Source organism: Carcharodon carcharias, chromosome 7, assembly GCF_017639515.1.
Source record: "Carcharodon carcharias isolate sCarCar2 chromosome 7, sCarCar2.pri, whole genome shotgun sequence".
Lineage (NCBI taxonomy): Eukaryota > Metazoa > Chordata > Chondrichthyes > Lamniformes > Lamnidae > Carcharodon > Carcharodon carcharias.
Window position 1 is genome coordinate 153,101,380 of NC_054473.1, and position 19,992 is coordinate 153,121,371.

A 19,992-nucleotide genomic window follows, 5' to 3' on the forward strand; every position below is an offset into this window, starting at 1 on the left:
GAGTTCTGAAGGAGATAGCTGAAGAGATAGTGGAGGCGTTAGTGGTGATCTTTCAGGAATCACTGGAGTCAGGGAGGGTCCCAGAGGAATGGAAAATCGCTAATGTAACCTCCCTGTTTAATAAGGGAGTGAGGCAAAAGACGGGAAATTACAGGCCGATTAGCCTGACCTTGGTCGTTGGTAAGAATTTAGAGTCCGTTATTAAGGATGAGATTTCAGAATACTTGGAAGTGCATGGTAAAATCGGGCAAAGTCAGCATGTTTTCATCAAGGGGAGGTCATGCCTGACAAATCTGTTAGAATTTTTTTGAGGAGGTAATGAGTAGGTTAGACAAAGGAGAGCCAATGGATGTTATCTACTTGGACTTCCAGAAGGCCTTTGACAAGGTGCCGCACAGGAGGCTGCTTAGTAAGATAAGAGCCCATGGTGGTAGAGGCAGGGTACTAGCATGGATAGAAGATTGGCTGTCTGGCAGGAGGCAGAGAGTGGGGATAAGGGGGTCCTTCTCAGGATGCCAGCCAGTGACTAGTGGAGTTCCGCAGAGGTCAGTGTTGGGACAACTTTTCACTTTATACATTAATGATCTAGATGAAGGAACTGAGGGCATCCTGGCTAAGTTTGTAGATGATATAAAGATAGGTGGAGAGACAGGTAGTATTGAGGAAGCGGGGAGGCTGCAGAAGGATTTGGACAGGTTAGGAGAATGCGCAAAGAAGTGGTAGATGGAATACAACGTGGGGAAATGTGAGGTCATGCACTTTGGTAGGAAGAATAGAGGCATAGACTATTTTCTAAATGGGGAGAGAATTCAGAAGTCTGGAGTGCAAAGGGACTTGGGAGTCCAAGTCCAGGATTCTCTTAAGATTAACTTGCAGGTTGAGTCGGTAGTTAGGAAGGCAAATGCAATGTTGGCATTTATTTCAAGAGGACTAGAATATAAAAGCAAGGATGTGCTGCTGAGGCTGTCTAAGGCTCTGGTCAGACCACATTTAGAATATTGTGAGCAATTTTAGGCCCCGTATCTCAGGAAGGATGTGCTGGTCCTGGAGAGGGTCCAGAGGAGGTTCATGAGAACAATCCCAGGAATAAAAGGCTTAACATATGAGGAACGTTTGAGGGCTCTGGGTCTAGGCCTGGGTAGAGTGGACGTGGGGAAGATGTTTCCATTAGTAGGAGAGACTAGGACCCGAGGGAACAGCCTTAGAGTAAAGGGAAAAGACCTTTTAGAACAGAGATGAGGAGAAACTTCTTTAGCCAGAGAGTGGTGAATCTGTGGAATTCATTGCCACAGAAGGCTGTGGAGGCCAGGTCATTGAGTATATTTAAGACCGAGATAGATAGGTTCTTGATTGGTAAGGGGATCAAAGGTTACTGGGAGAAGGTGGGAGAATGGGGTTGAGAAACTTATCAGACATGATTGAATGGCAGAGCAGACTTGATGGGCCGAATGGCCTAATTTCTGCTCCTATGTCTTATGGTCTTATGGAATAGGTTAGGCTTACAGCATTCATCATCTATGCTTAAAAGCCTGATCAGAGGGGGGGGGGAAATAAAAATGTTAAATTCCAAATTTTTCCAAGAAAGTTTATTTTTGAATAATTGTGTTTATCTCAACAGTAACATTCCTTAAGCACATTTATAAATTAAATATAAGGCACACATTGTTATAGAAAGTCCTCTTGAAAAATACAGACACCAACAGAAACAAGGTTTATTTGTGCTTCATAGGAAGATTGGCAAGAGTTTAAAAAAATACTTTTTTGATGTTTTAATGTTAAAATCATATTGCCGATAACCAATGAGTGACTTGTTTTTACATACACACAACCACATACACAAAATACAGAATGCATGACTAAAGTAGCTCTGGACAAAGCTCCATTTCCCTATATAAGTGCAAAGTAAAATATTGCTACTGCAATAGATTTATCTATATGGTCTTAAGTGCTTTCCCCTTTGTGACCTCACAGTGGATATGTTCTTTTTACTTGAACTTAGTGATGATTTTTATTCAAGATTTCAGTTTTAGCAGATCAGTTCTCCAGTTCAAGTAGGTACCAAGAATTGCAGTCCGTTTTGTGTACATATTGAATGTTAGGTACTTTCTTGGAGGCTGCCTTTTTTTTTTAAGCAACTTGTGTACTAACATTTTTTGGTTCCAAACAAATTGATATTTTTGTGGTTGCCCACTTGTGCAGCACTACCTGTTTCAAAATCTCGTGAATTTTGTGAATGATTGCAAACTTCTCCAATCTTCCCCGCAAATTCGGTATTGCCATTTACATCGTTCAATTTATAGGGTAAACAGTTTGTAAAATCTGAGCATCTCTTGCCTGGATAATCAGTCTTGATATCGTTTGCTGCGATTAGCATTTCTTTTTCAGTTTCAAGGCCAACTTCAGAATTAAAAAATGATGGTGCACTGTGGTCCTTTGTTTCAATTTGTTTCAATTTTCTTTTGTCAAAAGTCTTGATTGCCAACTGTCAGGCCAACAAAGAAAAAAAAATCAATGCAAATGTATATAAATTAGTCAGGCTATTAACTTAAAACAAATAAAAGACGGCATTATTAACTTGCAGAATAGGTATGAAATTGGCAAATGAGCTTCAATACAGATCAAGTGTGAGGTGGTACACTTTGAAGGAAGAATAAGGAGACCACATATTCCTTAGACAATAAATGTCTAAATGGGGTAGACAAACATAGGGATTGAGGTACAGATACATATTAAAAGTAGCAATGGAGCTTAATAAGGCCACAAAAAGGCAAACAAAGAACTGGGCTTATTTTGGAGGATGACATCAGTTCAGGGTCGCAGATTTCTGCCATGGGTCTTCCTGTGATGAATAGGCAGTTTCTTGAGCCACAGATCTTTGAGCACATAGGGCAGGATATCACACAAGGTAGTGGGATCTGGAGTGCAGGATTTGCTTCCTTTTCTTTCCTTCTCTGCTGCAGCTCTGCCTCAGCATTAAGACATTGTCACTCAAAGTGTGATGCAGCTTGGTGGACAAGTTGTCACTATTTTGAATAATTAGTAGCAGGTCCTCCCAGTCATTAATGTCAATGCTGCCGCTCTTCAAGGAGAGCTCAAGTGTTTATGAAGCTTTCCCTTTGTCCTCCCCTGGAATGCTGGCCATTTGAGAGATGAGAAAACTGGACCTGGTGGTGGGGGCTAGAGGCTTTTCAGCCATTCAGGCAGGGTGTCCAGTCCATCAACGTTGATTTTGCAATTTTGTCTCAATGCTTGTGAGTTTGCTTCAAGAAGGACATGAGCATTTATTCAATGGTCATTGAATCCAGAGGTAGTGGAGGCATTGCTGATGGAATTTCTCTAGTGCTCGTGTCGTTGATACACAGTCCAGGTCTCACTGCAGTACAGAAGCATGGTGACAACAACTGCTCTGTACACGAGGAGTTTTGCTGGCTTGCAGGAGTCCTTGTTGGCAAACACTTGCTGCCATAGTTTGTAGAAAATTGAGCTGGCGCAGCTGATCTGATGTTGGATCTCTTCATCAATGGTGGCCTTTGAGAGGTGTGGCTGCCAAGGTATGAAACGTTTCCAGAGTCCAGAATCTCTCCTTCAACATATATGGAAGGTGGAATATTTGGCTGACCAGGTATGGGGTGATGTGAGTTTTGTTTTGGCAACATTCAGGGACAGACTGAGTTTCTCATGTGCAGAATTGAAGAGATCAAGAATGGCTTACAAATCTGGTGCAGAGTAGGCAACGACACTACAGTCATCTGCAAACTGTAGATCATGCTTGTCTTTGGTGGCCAGTTTAGTTTTGGCACGGAGGTTACAGAGTTTTCTATCGAGGCGGTATTTAACACTCTCACCAGAGGGAAGTTGATCTTTGATGAGGTATCTTTGGCAGCAGCATCTGTGGCTGAGCAGTCCTCTTCAGAAGACTCTCTGCTGACCTCAATTGGGGAGGGGCCTAGAAAGGTACCCTAAATATAGGCTGTCCCACTTACGCTTGGCTGGGGCACCACACTCTGCGGGATCATCATCTTTGTGGTCAAAGAAAGAAAACTTTAAATTTTGCAACTTGGAATGTTAGAACACTCATGGATAATCTCAAGAGCGACTATCTGGAGAAGAACAACTACAATCTTATCACGAGTTATCAAAACTTCAAATTGATTTTGCCACCCTCAGTGAGACCCACCTTTCTGGGAGCTGAAGGAACAAGCAGGGGGATACACCCTCTGCTGGAAAGAAAAGGCTGACAGCAACCCTTGTATCCATGGAGTTGCTTTTGCCAACCAGAATAGGATCTTTGATGCAACTGGGGAGTTCTGGAAGTGCATCCATGAAAGACTCATGATACACGGGTGGCTCAGCTGTACAAGGGGCACAAAGAAGACTGCAAGAGCAATAGTGATAGATTTGATAGGCCATAGATGCGAATCCAGAATGGTATGTTACCTCCCTAGAGTCATGGATGTCACTGAGCGGCTTCAGAGCACCCAAGGAGGAGGGTGAACAGCCAGAAGTCGTGTCCACATTGATATCACCGACATAGATAGCAAGAGGGATGTGGTCCTGCAGCCAGAATTTAGGGAGCTAGGTAGGAAATTAGCAAACAGGGCCTCAAAAGTAGTCATCTCTGCGTTACTCCCAGTACTAAGTGAGTATAGGAAATTGGTAGATAAAGCAGATGAATGTGTGGCTGGAAAGATGTTGCAGGAGGGAGGGCTTTTGATTCATGGAACATTGGGACCAGCTCTAGGGGAGGTGGGACTTGTACAAGCCAGATGATTTGCACCTAAATAAAGGGACTGAGTTCCTTGCTAGTGATGTTGGGGAGAGTTTAAATTAACTTGGCAGGAGTGTAGCAACCAGGAGGTAATATCAGAAGAATACCAAGGTGCACAGGATACATGGAAAGATAGAAGACATTAGAGTAAGAAATGTAAGTTATTAGGTGGGTTCAGATTAAAGGGAGAAAGTAATAAAGTCTAAATGAGAATTACTATGCATGTATGTGAATGCAAGGGGAATGGTAAATAAGATTGGCAAGGTACAGATAGGTACAGGCTCTGATGAAGAGCCATACAGAGTCAAAAAGCCAACTCTGTTTCTCTCTCCACAGACGCTGTCAGACTTGCTGAGTTTTTCCAACATTTTCTGTTTTTGTTTCAAATTTTCAGCATCCATAATATTTTGTATTTATCGGGGTACAGGCACAGACTGAAATGCAGAAAGATGATGTTGTGACTATATCAGAGACCTGGCTCAAAGGAGGGCAGGACTGGGTACTAAATATTCCTGGATATAGGGTGTTCAGGAAAGATAGGAAAGGAAGAAAAAGGGGGGGGGATTGGCAATTTTGATAAAGGAGAGCATTGCAGTGTTGGAGATGGAGGTCGTCCCAGAGAGATTGAGGACAGAATCTATTTGAGTAGAACTAAGAGACAGAAAAGGTGCAATTACATTTCTCGGTGTAATCTATAGGCCGCCAACTAGTGGGAAAGATTTAGAGGAACAAATTTGCAAGGAAATTAGAGAGATGCAACAATTCTGGGATAGTTATATTGGGGGACTGCAATTATCCAAATATAGACTGGGATAGTAATAGTGTTAAAGGGCAGAGAGGGGAAAGAGTTTCTAGAACATGTTCAGAAAAATTTTCTACAGCAGTATGTTTCCAGTTCCAGAAAGGCAGCACTACTGGACCTGATTCTTTGGAATGAGGTGTGTTGAGCGGATCAGTTGTCAGTAGGAGAACATTTAGGGGACAGTGATCATTGTATCGTAAGGTTTAGGTTGAAGAGGTAACAGCGAGGGTTAGAGGGTAATACTGTTGATGTGGTGCACATGGACTTCCAAAAGGCATTTGATAGAGTGCTGCACAACAGACTTGTGAACAAAGTTATAGCTCATGGAATAAAAGGTCCGTAGCAACACGGATTCTAAATTGGCTGAGTGACAGGAAACAGAGAGTTGACTCAATTTCTGTCGAAGGGTCATGAGGACTCGAAATGTCAACTCTTTTCTTCTCCGCCGATGCTGCCAGACCTGCTGAGTTTTTCCAGGTAATTCTGTTTTTGTTTTGGATTTCCAGCATCCGTAGTTTTTTTGTTTTTATATAATGGTTAATGGATGTTTTTCAGACTTGAGGAAAGTTTATAGTGGAGTCGCCCAGCGGTCAGCATTGGGATCTCAGCTCTTCCTGATGTATATTAATGACCTTGACCTTGGTGTAGAGGGCACAATTGCAAAATTTGCAGATGATAAGAAGTTTGGAAGCAATGTGAACTGTGAGGAGAATGTAGCGCTGTAACGAGCGGGGTGACACAAGGATCAGTGCTGGGGCCCCAACATTTTTTACAATTTATATAAATGACTTGGATCAAGGATATGGTGCTAAATTTGCTGGTGACACAAAGATAGGTAGGATAGTAAGATGTGAAAGGCTACAAAGGGATATAGATAGATTAAGTGAATGGGAAAAGACCTGGTAAATGGAGTATAATGTGGGAAAAAGTGAAATTGTCCACTTAAGCAAGAAAAATAAAGAAGCATATTATGGAAATGGTGAGAGATTGCAGAGCTCTGAGATGCAGAGGGATCTAAGTGTCCCTAGTGCATGAATCGCAAAAGGCTAGTATGCAGGTACAACAAGTAATTAGGAAAGCTAATAGAATATTGTCATTTATTGCTAGGGGGATTGAATACAAAAGTGGAAAGGTTAAGCTTCAGTTATAGGCCAGGATTTTCAGGTCCAGCCACGGGCGAGACGGCGCCCCAGCCAGAAGTCCATTGACTTACGGCAGGACTGGGAGATGGCAGCGGTGGGCAGGTGCAGAAAATTCCACCGACTCAGCATTGGTGGGACCACATATGGAGTACGGTATTGGACTCTTTATTTAATGAAGGATGTAAATGCGTTGGAAGTAGTACAGAGAGGGTTTACTATACTAACACCTGGAACGGACGGGTTGTCTTATGAGGAAAGGCACAACAGACTTTGCTTGCATCCACTGGAGTTTAGAAGAATAAGAGGTGATTTGATTGAAACATAAAAGATCCTGAAGGGTCTTGACAAGGTGGATGTGGAGTGGATGTTTCCTTTTGTGGAAGAATCTAGTACCTAGGGGCCATTGCTTAAAAATAAGGGGTGACTCATTTTTCACAGAGAGCAGGAGAAATTTTTTCTGAGGGTCTCCTGAGTCTTTCAAACTCTGCTTCCATCACTTATGGAGGAAAAAAGTTCTTGAATAATTTTAAAGGCAGAGGTAGATAGATCCCTTGATAAGCAGGGCTGTGAAAGGTGATCAGGGGTAGACAGGATTGTGGAGTTGAGGTTGAAATCAGATCAGCCAAGATCTTACTGAATGGCAGAGCAGGCTTGAAGTGCCGAATGGCCTACTCCTAATTCATATGTTCATAGGAACCAAATCTGATGAAACAGGCAGACACATGGTAGATGCAATTTAATGCAGAGAAGTGCAAAATGTTGCATTATGGTAGGAAGAATGAGGAGAGGCAATAGAAACTAAATGGTGGACTGCATAAATGTTAGTGTTTTGCAGACTTCTAAATATTTCCCTTACAAAAAAGCTCTTTCAATGGGTTTATTTGTTTTGACTCCTGATGCCATTTAATCTTATCCTTGGTTAGGCCTCGTGATACATTTCTTCATAACTTGAAAATTATTTGAAAATGGCTACATGGTCAGAACACTTGACAACAGCATGCAGAAAATTAAGCAGTCAGGACTAATTAGAGTCAATCAAGGTGAACTATTTTTGTTTGATGGATATTGGAAGCTAGTGAAAATGAAAATGTAATTAGATTTCTATTATTTGTGTGTATTTAAAATTAAAACTAAAAAATTCCTATAATAACTAAGTATTATCAAAAAATTCTTATAGAAATTCTAGGATATAAGTCCTTATAAGTCCTCTGATTCCTTTTACAAATGCTTTATAACTTTCCTTTACTTCATCAGTATGACCAGAACACCTCCATCTGAAGCCTGTTCAGTCATATCCATTTCTTCAAAGCGTAGACAGTTCTATAAACAGCAAAAATGCGTAATCTGGAAACAGCTATAGGGACATCTCTATACTCATTACATTTTGCAGTCTTTCACATTAGCTGGATATGTTTGTACATGTCTCTAAACATCAGTTAAGGAGAATACATGTAAAACATCTGACAATCTAATTCAGAAGAAATACAAGATATAGGGTTAGACTTTAGTCTTACAATACACAAAATATGTGGTGTAACGCAAGGGATTATTAGCCTATTTCAAGTCATTTAAGCTTAACCTAGCTAAAACGGTGCCACCAAATATTGCATCCAAAAGACCCGAACTGTGAAACAAGAGTTCCTATGAATAGGTTAGACTTGTAGCATTCATTGTCTATCCTTAAAAACCTGATCAGAAGGGGGAAAATAAAAATGTTAAATTCCAAATTTTTCCAAGAAAGTTTATTTTTGAATAATTGTGTGTTTATCTCAACAGTAACATTCCTTAAGCACATTTATAAATTAAATGTAAGGCACACATTGTTATAGAAAGTCCTCTTGAAAAATACAGACACCAACAGAAACAAGCTTTATTTGTGCTTCATAGGAAGATTGGCAAGAGTTTAAAAAAATACTTTTTTGATGTTTTAATGTTAAAATGATCACACACACACACAGACACACACACAGACACACACACAGACACACACACAGACACACACACAGACACACACACAGACACACACACAGACACACACACAGACACACACACAGACACATTTTCAGCCAGCGAGTGGTTAAGATCTGGAATGCTCTGCCTGAGGGGGTGTGGTGGAGGCAGGTTCAATTGAAGCAATTCAATTTAGTCTTGAATATTATATGAAAAGGAAGAATGTGTAGGATAATGGGGTATGGCACTAGGTGAATTGCTCATTCGGAGAGCCAGCACAGATACAATGGGCCAAATGGCCCCCTTCTGTGCTATAACAATTCTGAGATTCTGTAACTTCCCCTACAACTCGGCCATAACCAATACGTCACCATCATCAGTGCTTATACTCCGACCCTTGACTCGGAGGAAAAAAACAAATGAAATTGGACAGACCACCTGGCATCAACCCAGGTGCCGGAAACGACAATGGCAATCTCAGCCCTGTCGACCCTGCAAAGTCCTCCTTACTAACATCTGGGGTCTAGTGCCAAAACTGGGAGAGCTGTCTCACAGACTAGTCAAGCAACAGCCTGACATTGTCATCCTCACGGAAACATACCTTACAGATAATATCCCAGACACCACCATCACCATTCCTGGGTATGTCCTGTCCCACCAGAAAGACAGGCTAAGCAGAGGTGGCAGCACAGTGGTATACAGTCGGGAGGGAGTTGCCCTGGGAGTACTCAACATCGACTCTGGACCCCATGAAGTCTCATGCCATCGGGTCAAACGTGGGCAAGGAAACCTCCTGCTGATTACCATGTCCTGCCCTCCGTCAGTTGATGAATCAGTGCTCCTCCATGTTGAACACCACTTGGAGGAAGCACCAAGGATGACAAGGGCGCAGAATGTACTCTAGGTGGGGGACTTCAATGTCCATCACCAAGAGTGGCTCGGTAGCGCCACTACTGACCAAGCTGGCCGAGTCCGAAATGACATAGCTGCTGGACTAGGTCTGCAGTAGTTGGTGAGGGAATCAACAAGAGGGAAAAACATACTTGACTTCATCCTCACCAACTTGCCTGCTGCAGATGCATCTGTTCTTGACAGTATTGGTAAGAGTGACCACTGCACAATCACTGTGGAGACGAAGTCCCACCTCCACATTGAGGATACCCTCCATCGTGTTGTGTGGCACTACCACCATACTAAATGGGATAGATTTCAAACAGATCTAGCAACTCAAGACAGGGCATCCATGAGGTGCTGTGAGCCATCAGCGGCAGCAAAATTGTATACAACCACAATCTGTAACCTCCTGACCTGGCATATACCACACTCTACCATTACCATCAAGCCAGAGGGATCAACCCTGGTTCAATGAAGAGTGCAGGAGAGCATGTCAGGAGCAGTGCCAGGCATACCTAAAAATGAGGCTTCAAACTGGTGAAACCAAAACACAGGACTACTTGCATGCCAAACAGCATGTGATAGACAGAGCTAAGCAATCCCACAACCAATGGATCAGATCTAAGCTCTGCAGTCCTGCCACATCCAGCTGCGAATGGTGGTGGACAATTAAACAACTCACTGGAGGAGGAGGGTCCATAAATATCCCCATCCTCAATGATGGAGGAGTCCAGCACATCAGTGCAAAAGATAAGGCTGAAGCATTTACTACAATCTACAGCTAGAAGTGCTGAGTGGATGATTCATCTCGGCCTCCTCCGGAGGTCCCCAGCATCACAGATGCCAGTCTTCAGCCAATTTGATTCACTCCACATGATAACAAGAAACGACTGAAGGCACTGAATACTGCAAAGGCTATGGGCCCTGACAATATTCTGGCAATAGTACTGAAGACTAGTGCTCCAGAATTTGCCACGCCCCTAGCCAAGCTTTTCCAGCACAGCTACAACACTGGAATCTAACTGGCTATACTGCCCAGGTATGTCTTGTACACAAAAAGCAGGACAAATCTGACCCAGCCAATTACCGCCCATTCTCCATCATCAGTAAAGTAATGGAAGGGGTCATCAACAGTGCTATCAATCAGCATTTGCTTAGCAATAACCTGCTCACTGACGCCCAGTTTGGGTTCCGCCAGGGCCACTCAGCTCCTGACCTCATTACAGCCTTGGTTCAAACATGGACAAAAGAGTTGAACTCCCGAGGTGAGAGTGACTGTCCTTGACATCAAAGCCACATTTGACATAGTGCGGCTTCAAGGAGCCTTTGCAAAACTGGAGTCAATGGGAATCACGGGGAAAACTCTCCGCTGGTTGGAGTCATACCTAGCATAAAGGAAGATGGTTGTGGTTGTTGGAGGTCAGTCATCTCAGCTCCAGGACATCACCACAGGAGTTCCTCAGGGTAGTGTCCTCAGCCCAACCATCTTCAGCTGCTTCATCAATGACCTTCCTTCCATCATAAGGTCAGAAGTGGGGGTGTTTGCTGGCGATTGCATGATGTTCATCACCATTTACGACTCCTCAGATACTGAAGTAGTCCATGTCCAAATGCAGCAAGACCAGGACAATATCCTGGCTTGGGCTGACAAATGGCAAGTAACATTCCCATCACACAAGTGTCAGGCAATGACCATTTCCAACAAGGAAGAATCCAACCATCACCCCTTCATGTTCAATGGCATTATCATCACTGAATCCCCCACTATCAACATCCTGGGGGTTACCATTGACCAGAGACTGAACTGAACTAGCCATATAAATACTGTAGCTACAAGAGCAGGTCAGAGGCTAGGAACCGTGTGACGAATAAAACCCACCTCCTTACTCCCCAAAGCCTGTCCACAATCTACAAGGCACAAGTCAGGAGTAAGATGGAATACTCCCCACTTGCCTGGATGAGTGCAGCTCCCACAACACTCAAGAAGCTTGACACCGTCCAGGACAAAGCAGCCCGCTTGATTGGCACCACACCCACAAACAAACATTCACACCCTCCACCACCAACACACAGTAACAGCAGTGTGTACCATCTACAAGGTGCATTGCAGGAATTCACCAAGGCTCCTTCGACAGCACCTTCCAAACCCACAACCATTACCATCTAGAAGGACAAGGGAATCAGATAGATGGGAACACCACCACCTGGAAGTTCCCCTCCAAGTCACTCACCATCCTGACGTGGAAATATATGGCTGTTTCTTCACTGTCACTGGGTCAACATCCTGGAACTCCCTTCCTAACAGCACTGTGGGTGTACCTGCACTACATGGACTGCAGTAGTTCAAGGAGGCAGCTCACCACCACCTTCTCAAGGGCAACTAGAGATGGGCAATAAATGTTGGCCCAGCCAATGAAGCCCACATCCCGTGAATGAATAAAAAAGGAAGAATTCTATTCTAACTTTGATGAGGTCCTCACTGCCACCCCAAAAGGAGAAAAGATCATCTGTCTAGGTGACTTTAATGTCAGGGTTAGCAGTGACTCCAATGTCTGGAGAGCAATAATGTCGTCCTGCAGACAAAGTATATTCAGCATGGTCTCGTTATAAAAAACACCCTCTTCTGCCAGAAGGACAAACACAAAATTGCATGGTGGCATCCTAGATCAAAGCACTGGCACCTCCTGGATTATCATTGCTTATTGAGTCAAAGATCTGACTGAAGTCTGTATCACTTGATCCATGCATGTTAGATGGATCATTGACGTGTTCAGTCAGTGATAAATATCCACCTAGCATCAAGATAAGACCCAAAAGTCCAAGAGGAAGATCAATGTCTCAGCTCTAAAGCAGCCCAACCAAAGAGAGGAATTACAAGTGTAGTCATGACCAATCTGGAAAATCTTCTCACACAACTCAATTCCAGAACAGTGGGATCACATTAAGTCAGCTGCACTAGACTCCTTTGTCCAACATCACTGTCACCAGGGCAGGTTCAGTGAAAATGATCCTGAACTGAGACTTCCCAGAAGAAAAATTAGTAGGCGTCACTGCCTAGCGAAACAACCTAAGGTCTCAAGTCAAGAAGGTAGCATTCTAACAGTTCAAGGCTGAAAAATAAAGAATAAAAACAAAATATTGCAGATGCTGGAAATCTGAAATAAAAACAGAAAATGCTGGAACAACTCAGCAGGTCTGGCAGCATCTGTGAAGAGAAAGACAGAGTTAATGTTTTGAGTCCGTATGACTTCTTCAGAGTTGCTCTGAAGAGTCATACGGACTCAAAACGTTAACTCTCTTTCTCTCTCCACAGCTGCTGCCAGACCTGCTGAGTTTTTCCAGCACTTTCTGTTCTTTATCTTCCATAAAAAAAACATGTGGTGAAAAGAGAAACCAGGGTTGATCCAACAATACGCATCATGGCATGCAAAGTTTTTTTTGCAGCTACCTTGGCCATCTATAGACCAAGGTCAAATGGACAAAATGCCTTTCACTGAAAGGATGGTATTTCTCTTCTAAGGGTGACAATGCCATCCATCAACTCTGGCACAACGCAACCATTATTCCACTGCAGCAGCTTATACTCTCCAGGCTATCCCCAAGTACCCTGTGGTAGGATCCATGGGTGAACCACCACCGATGGGAGAGCTGCAACAAGCAATCAAATGGATGAAAAGCAACAAAACCTGATGGCATTCCGCTGAGGCCTTCAAAGCTGGTGGGCTTTTGATCACATCAAATCTCCATGCACTCATCCTACAGATTTGGGAGGAAAAAGACTTCAGGGATGTGACAATTGTAACTCTCTTCAGAAAGGGAGATAAATCATGCTGTGGAAACTATTTATGTCCCTCATATCCATAGCACAGGAAATCCTGATACACATTCTCCTGAATCGCCTAGGAAATCCTCCCAGAGACACACTGTGACTTTAGACCTTCCAGTGGAACCTCTTTGTTGCTAGATAAATCCAAGAAAAATGTTGAGTACAACACCAGGAACTCTTCAATCCAATAAATTGCAAGGCTCTGTGGATTGTGCTCCAAAGATTTGGGTGTCCAAAAAACTTCATCACAATCTTGCAACTGCTTTATGATATGACTGCAAAATGTCTTGAGATTTGAAACAGATGCCTTCAAAACCCAGGCTAGTATCAGGCTGAGTGATAGCCCCAATACTATTTACAGTCTAGTTCACAGTGGCTAAAGGTATCGAATTGAAAATCAGAGAAGTTGTGTCAAACTTGTCTAAAACCTTGGATAGAGCATTATTAACAGTTCTGATCTCAATGTTTTAAAAAGGATATCAAGGCACTGGGTAAGGTGCAATAAAGATTTAATAGAATTATACCAGAACCAAGATGTTATTCCTATCAGGAAAGATTGAACAAGCTGAGTCTCTTTTCTCTGGAAAAAAAGACATGGTGATTGGAAAAGGGTCTTCAAGCTTATGAAAGAGTTTGATAAGGTAGATATACAGAAGAAGCCTCTATTTCTATTTGGGGACATAAATATAAGATATTCACCAATAATTTTAGTAGGGAATTCAGAAGAAACTTATTTACCCAGAGGGTGGTAGAATGTGGAACTCTTGATCTAGCCCTCTCAACCACTCTTCATGATAGAGGGTAGGAGGAGGCTCACATTGATGATAAACACAAACATGTGTCTATTGGGTGGATGGTCCATTTGTGTGTTGTCAACACTTTTTATGAATTCATCAACAGCATAAATTTACACATTGTGGAAGTTCATTAGTTTGCATCAAATGACTTAATGATTTTTTATAATTATCCAATAAGATTAATCTCGTTAGGTTTCATACCTGATGGATTAAGTGTTCATCAAATTTAGGGATGCTTTTATCCCTCGTCACAGTCTTCCTTAAATTCTTGGATCTGCAGACAAGTATTTAACCAAAATAACTTTAATAGTCTTAAAGAAACACAGTTGCATTCAAGACAAGACAGATACTTTTTTTTAAAAAAAATGACCCTCCATCCAATTTGAATTCATTCTTACAGTAACACTAATCTTACTGCCATCCGCTTGCTTCTTGAGTAATGGAACACTTACTTTTTAAATTAATGTTTTTCTCCTTTCCTGTTCCTCCATTTTTGGATTTTATTCTAGATAATTTTACCAGGTTAATTGTTGCAAACCATTCATGCAACCAAGTGCTCGCACCTTATAGCACAAAATATACATTTACCTTTCAAAGACCTAGTTAATCTGTAGTGAACCCAGGGATCGAACAGAAAACCCTCCAGTGCATTTCAGATTACTGGTAATATTTTGTGCAGCTGGATTCAACTTTCACAAGAAGGTGACCAGGCCACTTGAAGAGTGAATATTTGTAACATAACTACTTAATTAGAACAAGATATACTGAGAAATACTTTTCAAAATTGAATCCAGCAAAGGGTACATGATCGGATCTCAAAAGGTGATTTTCACTTTGTTCTGACATTGGGTGGGCAATGCCTAATGTCCTCAAGAACCCGAGCCATTTTCAGGATTGATATCATTGATTGGATAGCTGTGAGCACTGAACCAGTGAGTAATCACAAAATCCAGTAGCTCCTCCACAGAGTCAAGCTGGAAGTAAAGGACTGGGGGGACACAGATGGGCCATAGTGAGTTCCAAGGTTTTCAGCTACATTTTCTCAGATCCTGATTAGCTGATTAGGCAACTGAACGCTGGTACCAATGGGTGGAGTATATGTGACACATGCCCACCCTTTGGTACTTGAAAATTGTATTAGGCGCCACAAATGACATAAACTCCAATATTGAAAATAGTCCCCTGCCGAAACAGGCAGGCTCTCTGGCCACCTGTCACCAGGAATGGTCAAAAATAGCAGCGAGAACAAAGTGGTATTTGCTGCACAATGATTTTTGGACCATTATCGGCCCATTTCTGCTCAATGGAGGGCTCATGATCATCACATACAATAACCCAAGAATATCAAAACAATCTTAACCTTTTTTTTGAATGAATTAATTTTTAGCCCCATATGCTTTATAGTAGAAAGAACCAATAGCAGGATACATCAGACAGTACTGCTTCTTTTAAGTCACCGTTCCCTTACATGATCTAAATCCCAAGGAAACATACAATAGAAATTTTACCATGACAAAGCCAGCCTGTATCCGCTGACAGAATGTGATTTGTAACAATGTGAACATACAGATTTTCTGTGACTCCACTTAAAAGGTCAGCTCTGACCTCGATATTCTGCAGAAGAACTGAAAATTTATCCCAACTGTGTATGAAGCAGATTTCACTGCTTAGTCACACAATTGTGAAGTTGGAGATGCCACGTTTCTCGCACATACATGCTCAAACATATGCATAGCTCACCAGCTTCTAAATGCTGGTACAATCTTTCAGTGGTCAAAAAGAATATAAACACATCAAATATGAATAATGATACAGTGTATCAAAGTTAGTTTTAATTTCAAAATTTTTAATTTTTAGTGTGCCTTTGCACTGTTGTATTTTATACTGTTGCCAATACACATTCTTACCATTATAAGACTATAACTTTCAAAAAGACTTCTCGGTATTTTTAAGTACAATTGTGCACATCATGTTTTATACTGCACATTTGGGACTATAAATCTGCTCAAAAAGCCACCAAATTAATGCCAATGCTGTGACATAAAAGTAACACTGATGTACTGCTAAAGAATTAAATCCAAAACTCCAGCAAGTGACCTAAGATGTGGGGTACAATGCTGCACAGCGATGCATAAATTGAGGCTCAAGACATGTTCGAAGTGATATCTAGTTTTTGTGTGCTAATTGGCTGGTTCAGAAATTGAAGAGTAAGAATTAGGCTCCTTATTCTTTTTCAGAAATAGGAGCAGTTAGGCATAATGCTAAATTTGGTGCTAAGTTATGGAGAATTGCATACATTTTAAAGACTTCTAAATGTAATGTAGCTTATAAATAATTACAATGTTAACTTCCTTATAACTTACAAAATATAAGTTACAATCTAAAATCAATATAACAAATTGCGCATTTATGAACCAGCCAATCAGGAATAACTTACAAAAATTGGCAACTATTTGGTTTGGACTTCAAAAGCAGGCACCCCTTCATACCCACGACCCTTCAACAGAACCAGTTCTGTTGAAGGATCATGAGGACTCGAAACGTCAACTCTTTTCTTCTCCGCCAATGCTGCCAGACCTGCTGAGTTTTTCCAGATAATTCTGTTTTTGTTTCGGATTTCCAGCATCCGCAGTTTTTTGTTTTTATCTTTTATATATATATATATATATATATATATATATATGTTTTTACCCCTTCATTCCCACTTTTTAAGTATTCCCATCCTAGATAATTTCACATATTTGAAAAGGTACACTTCACTGTAAGCTTTACCACTTCAGAAAAATCCAGAAAACATTCTCTACAAAAGATTACACAGATCAAAAGTAACCTAACTGAATTAAATCTGGCATTGATAACAGCCAGCAGCAGTTAATTGCACCCATCTTGAAACAACATTTCCTCCACATTAGTGTTTTACTTACTTATTAAATTTATGAATAGACTGCACAAGTTGGATCCTTATACTGTTGGGTTCGTCAATCACTTCTAGCTTCTTAACAAAAGCATCAGCTGAAAAGCAAAGGAAATTTCTTGTACTAAAAGAGAAACCGGCTAATATAATTTTCATTTTCAATTTTCTTCCCTTTCCTAAAGGCAGCATTCCTTTATTGGAATACAGCCCTATAAGTGGCAGTCACCCTCTGGCTATTCAGCTTTGAGATATCACAGCTAAGCCCAATTCTGTCCTCACCTGATGCTCACACACAAGATCTTCCATCTGTGGGAACCTTGGTCAATTTTTCCCATTCCTGACGCAGGGACACTGCTGTCAAATATAGGATCCAAACCACAACTCCAGTAGGATCAGCAAACCAGCAAAGGGTTTAAGAAAATCTTAAAAATTAAGTTGCAGTCCAAAACAATCTAATGATAAATCAAGATAAACTTCTTACATTTCATTTTGATATCAGTAGGCATTGGTTTCCGAGCAGCATTTAGTCTGAATATACCATCCTCTTCAGTTCCTGGAGCAGATACTGTTTCTAGGATTTTCAGAATCTCTACATTCTGGGCAGGTAAAGCAGAAAACAAAATTATATGCAATTTCTTCTGCTTATGTACAAATCTTCAGAATCAAATCAATCTTCATTTAATCTGGATTTAGCCATATTTTAAATGCAAGAAATCTGTCTCCTGTAACAACATTTTTTACACTGACACAGGCACAAGGAATAGCTTTACTGCACTGTAATATTGATATGGACTAAGAAGAACATACGAACATAGAAACAAGGAGGAGATCATTCAGACCCTCTGCCATTCAAGTGGATCATGGCTGATTTGTACCTCAGCTCCATTTGCCCATCTTTTCTCTATATCCTTTGATACGCTTGCCTGACAATAATCCATCAATCTGAAGTCCTGAAAATTTCAAATGGCCTAGCACCCGCAGCCTTTTTGGGAAATGGTTTTCCAGGTTTGCCCTACCCTTTGTGTGAAAGTGCTTTCTAATTTCATGATTAAATAGCCTAAGTTTGTGTCCCTTTGTTCTGGATGTTCCCACCAAAGGAAATAGTTTATCTGAATCTTCCATGGGCTGCATTTTCTGGTCGGCGAGTGGGGGAGGGGAGGTGGCAGGGCTGACACCGATGCGTAAAATGACGCAGAGTTGACATCGGGCACGTCCCCCTGACGTCACCCCACATCATTTAGATTTTCAGTTCGGTAGGCATGCAGCAGAGTGCCAAACAGTCAACAATCACTTAAGGTCTTTAAAAAAGTAATTAAGCCAATTAATGGACCTGCCTGTCCAACCTTAAGGCTGGCGGGCAGGCAAAGAGCCCAGGCGGCCTTCAAAAAAAAAAACATGAAACCTCATCCACAGGCGGGATGAGGTTTCATGAGGGATTTAAAATGTTTATAAAATGTCGAAATAAAAGAAATTGACATGTCCCAGCTCATGTGACAGTGTCACATGAGGGGACGTCAGGAATTTCTTTTGTACACTTCCAAAAATTTTTACAACTTCCACCTATCTTGCCCGGCAGCACTTTGCCTCAGGAAGATCTGTGCGCTCTTTCACATGCATCTGAGCAGCCATCACGCTGGGCAGGCCTTAATTGGCTACCCACGTAAAATGGCAGCGCGCCCCCATTCGGGGGCGCCGATCGGGAACCTGCCCGCCCGTGCCCACTTCCGCACATCCCCCCAACAGAGAGGGGGGGGGGTGGGTACCCTGTTGCCCCATATGAAATTCCTTTGCAACTTTAAAGACTTCGATTAGATCACCCCTCAACCTTTCAAGCACAAGGGAATGCAAGATTAAGCAACCTGTCTTCATAATTTCACCCTTATCAATAATAACTTGCATTTATGTAGGGCCTTTAACAAGGTAAAACATCCCAGCATGCTTCAAAGTAGCATTTTCAAATAGTTTAACATCAAGCCAGATATATACAAATGAAGCATCACATCCTCACTTTTGTATTCTAACCTCCCCTTAGAAGGCCAACATTCTATTAGCCCTTTTCATTATTTTTTGTGCCCAGATACTAGGCTTTAGTTCCCGAGTGAGCATCAATCTCATATCCCACCAGGAAACATTCCCTTTAACCATCATCTCCCCCTATCCCACATTCTTATCTCCAACTCCCAACCAATTAGTAACCAATGTCATGTAGTACACATAAAATTCTAAGATAATTTTTAGTAGGAATATGGGAGATAATATTTGTTTGTCTTTCTTGTATGTAAAATAGATAATTTCACACTTCTCTACATTGAGCCCCATCAGCCATAAATGGAAATCTTTAAATACTGAACAACACACAAACTGAAATTCTCGTAATGGAGTCTTGTAATGGAATGACAGTTCTGCTATATGTTCAAATTCTGGAAACTGGAATCTAAATCTGGTAGACTGAGTGATTAAATTAATTAACAATTGCTAAAACGGGTTGCCAGTTGCCTAGAAACAGTACTGACACGATGCACGCCAAAAAAGATTTACTATTGAAACAAAACATTTATAAGAACCTAAAAGCTAAAATCTTAGGTTAGCAGTGCATTGGCAATAAATAATTCAATCCTAGCCTACACCACAATGATATGCAATGTTTCTGATACAGCCTCTGAAACATTTTTGAGTTATCAAACACTATAAAATGAAAAGGAAAATAAATTAGTCAATTTACCAACTGCTGACAGCATAGTATAATACCACTGTGTAACAGAAAAACAACCCTGCAGTGCAATATTCATATTTAATGATTCAACATACAAGATCCAATTTAAATTTGGTACAACCAGATGTGCAGTAAAGAATCCCTGGACTTATTTTCATAAATGGAGTACATAGTAAATTAAATCTA

At 41.4% G+C, this 19,992-nt stretch overlaps 1 protein-coding gene across 2 annotated transcripts in view; it reads right to left on the reverse strand.

Annotated features, from left to right (window-relative positions):
* Positions 1-1,571: 1,571 nt before the first annotated feature.
* Positions 1,572-19,992, reverse strand: part of ankrd27 (ankyrin repeat domain 27 (VPS9 domain)) — a 98,627-nt gene continuing 80,206 nt past the window's right edge. For both annotated transcript variants that reach the window (XM_041192033.1, XM_041192034.1), the window contains 4 exons: positions 17,575-17,689; positions 17,104-17,191; positions 14,381-14,453; positions 1,572-2,482 (listed from right to left, as the gene is read on the reverse strand). In XM_041192033.1, the coding sequence (XP_041047967.1) occupies positions 2,144-2,482; positions 14,381-14,453; positions 17,104-17,191; positions 17,575-17,689 (615 nt within the window). In that variant the 3' untranslated portion in view covers positions 1,572-2,143. The remainder of the gene's footprint in view (positions 2,483-14,380; positions 14,454-17,103; positions 17,192-17,574; positions 17,690-19,992) is intronic.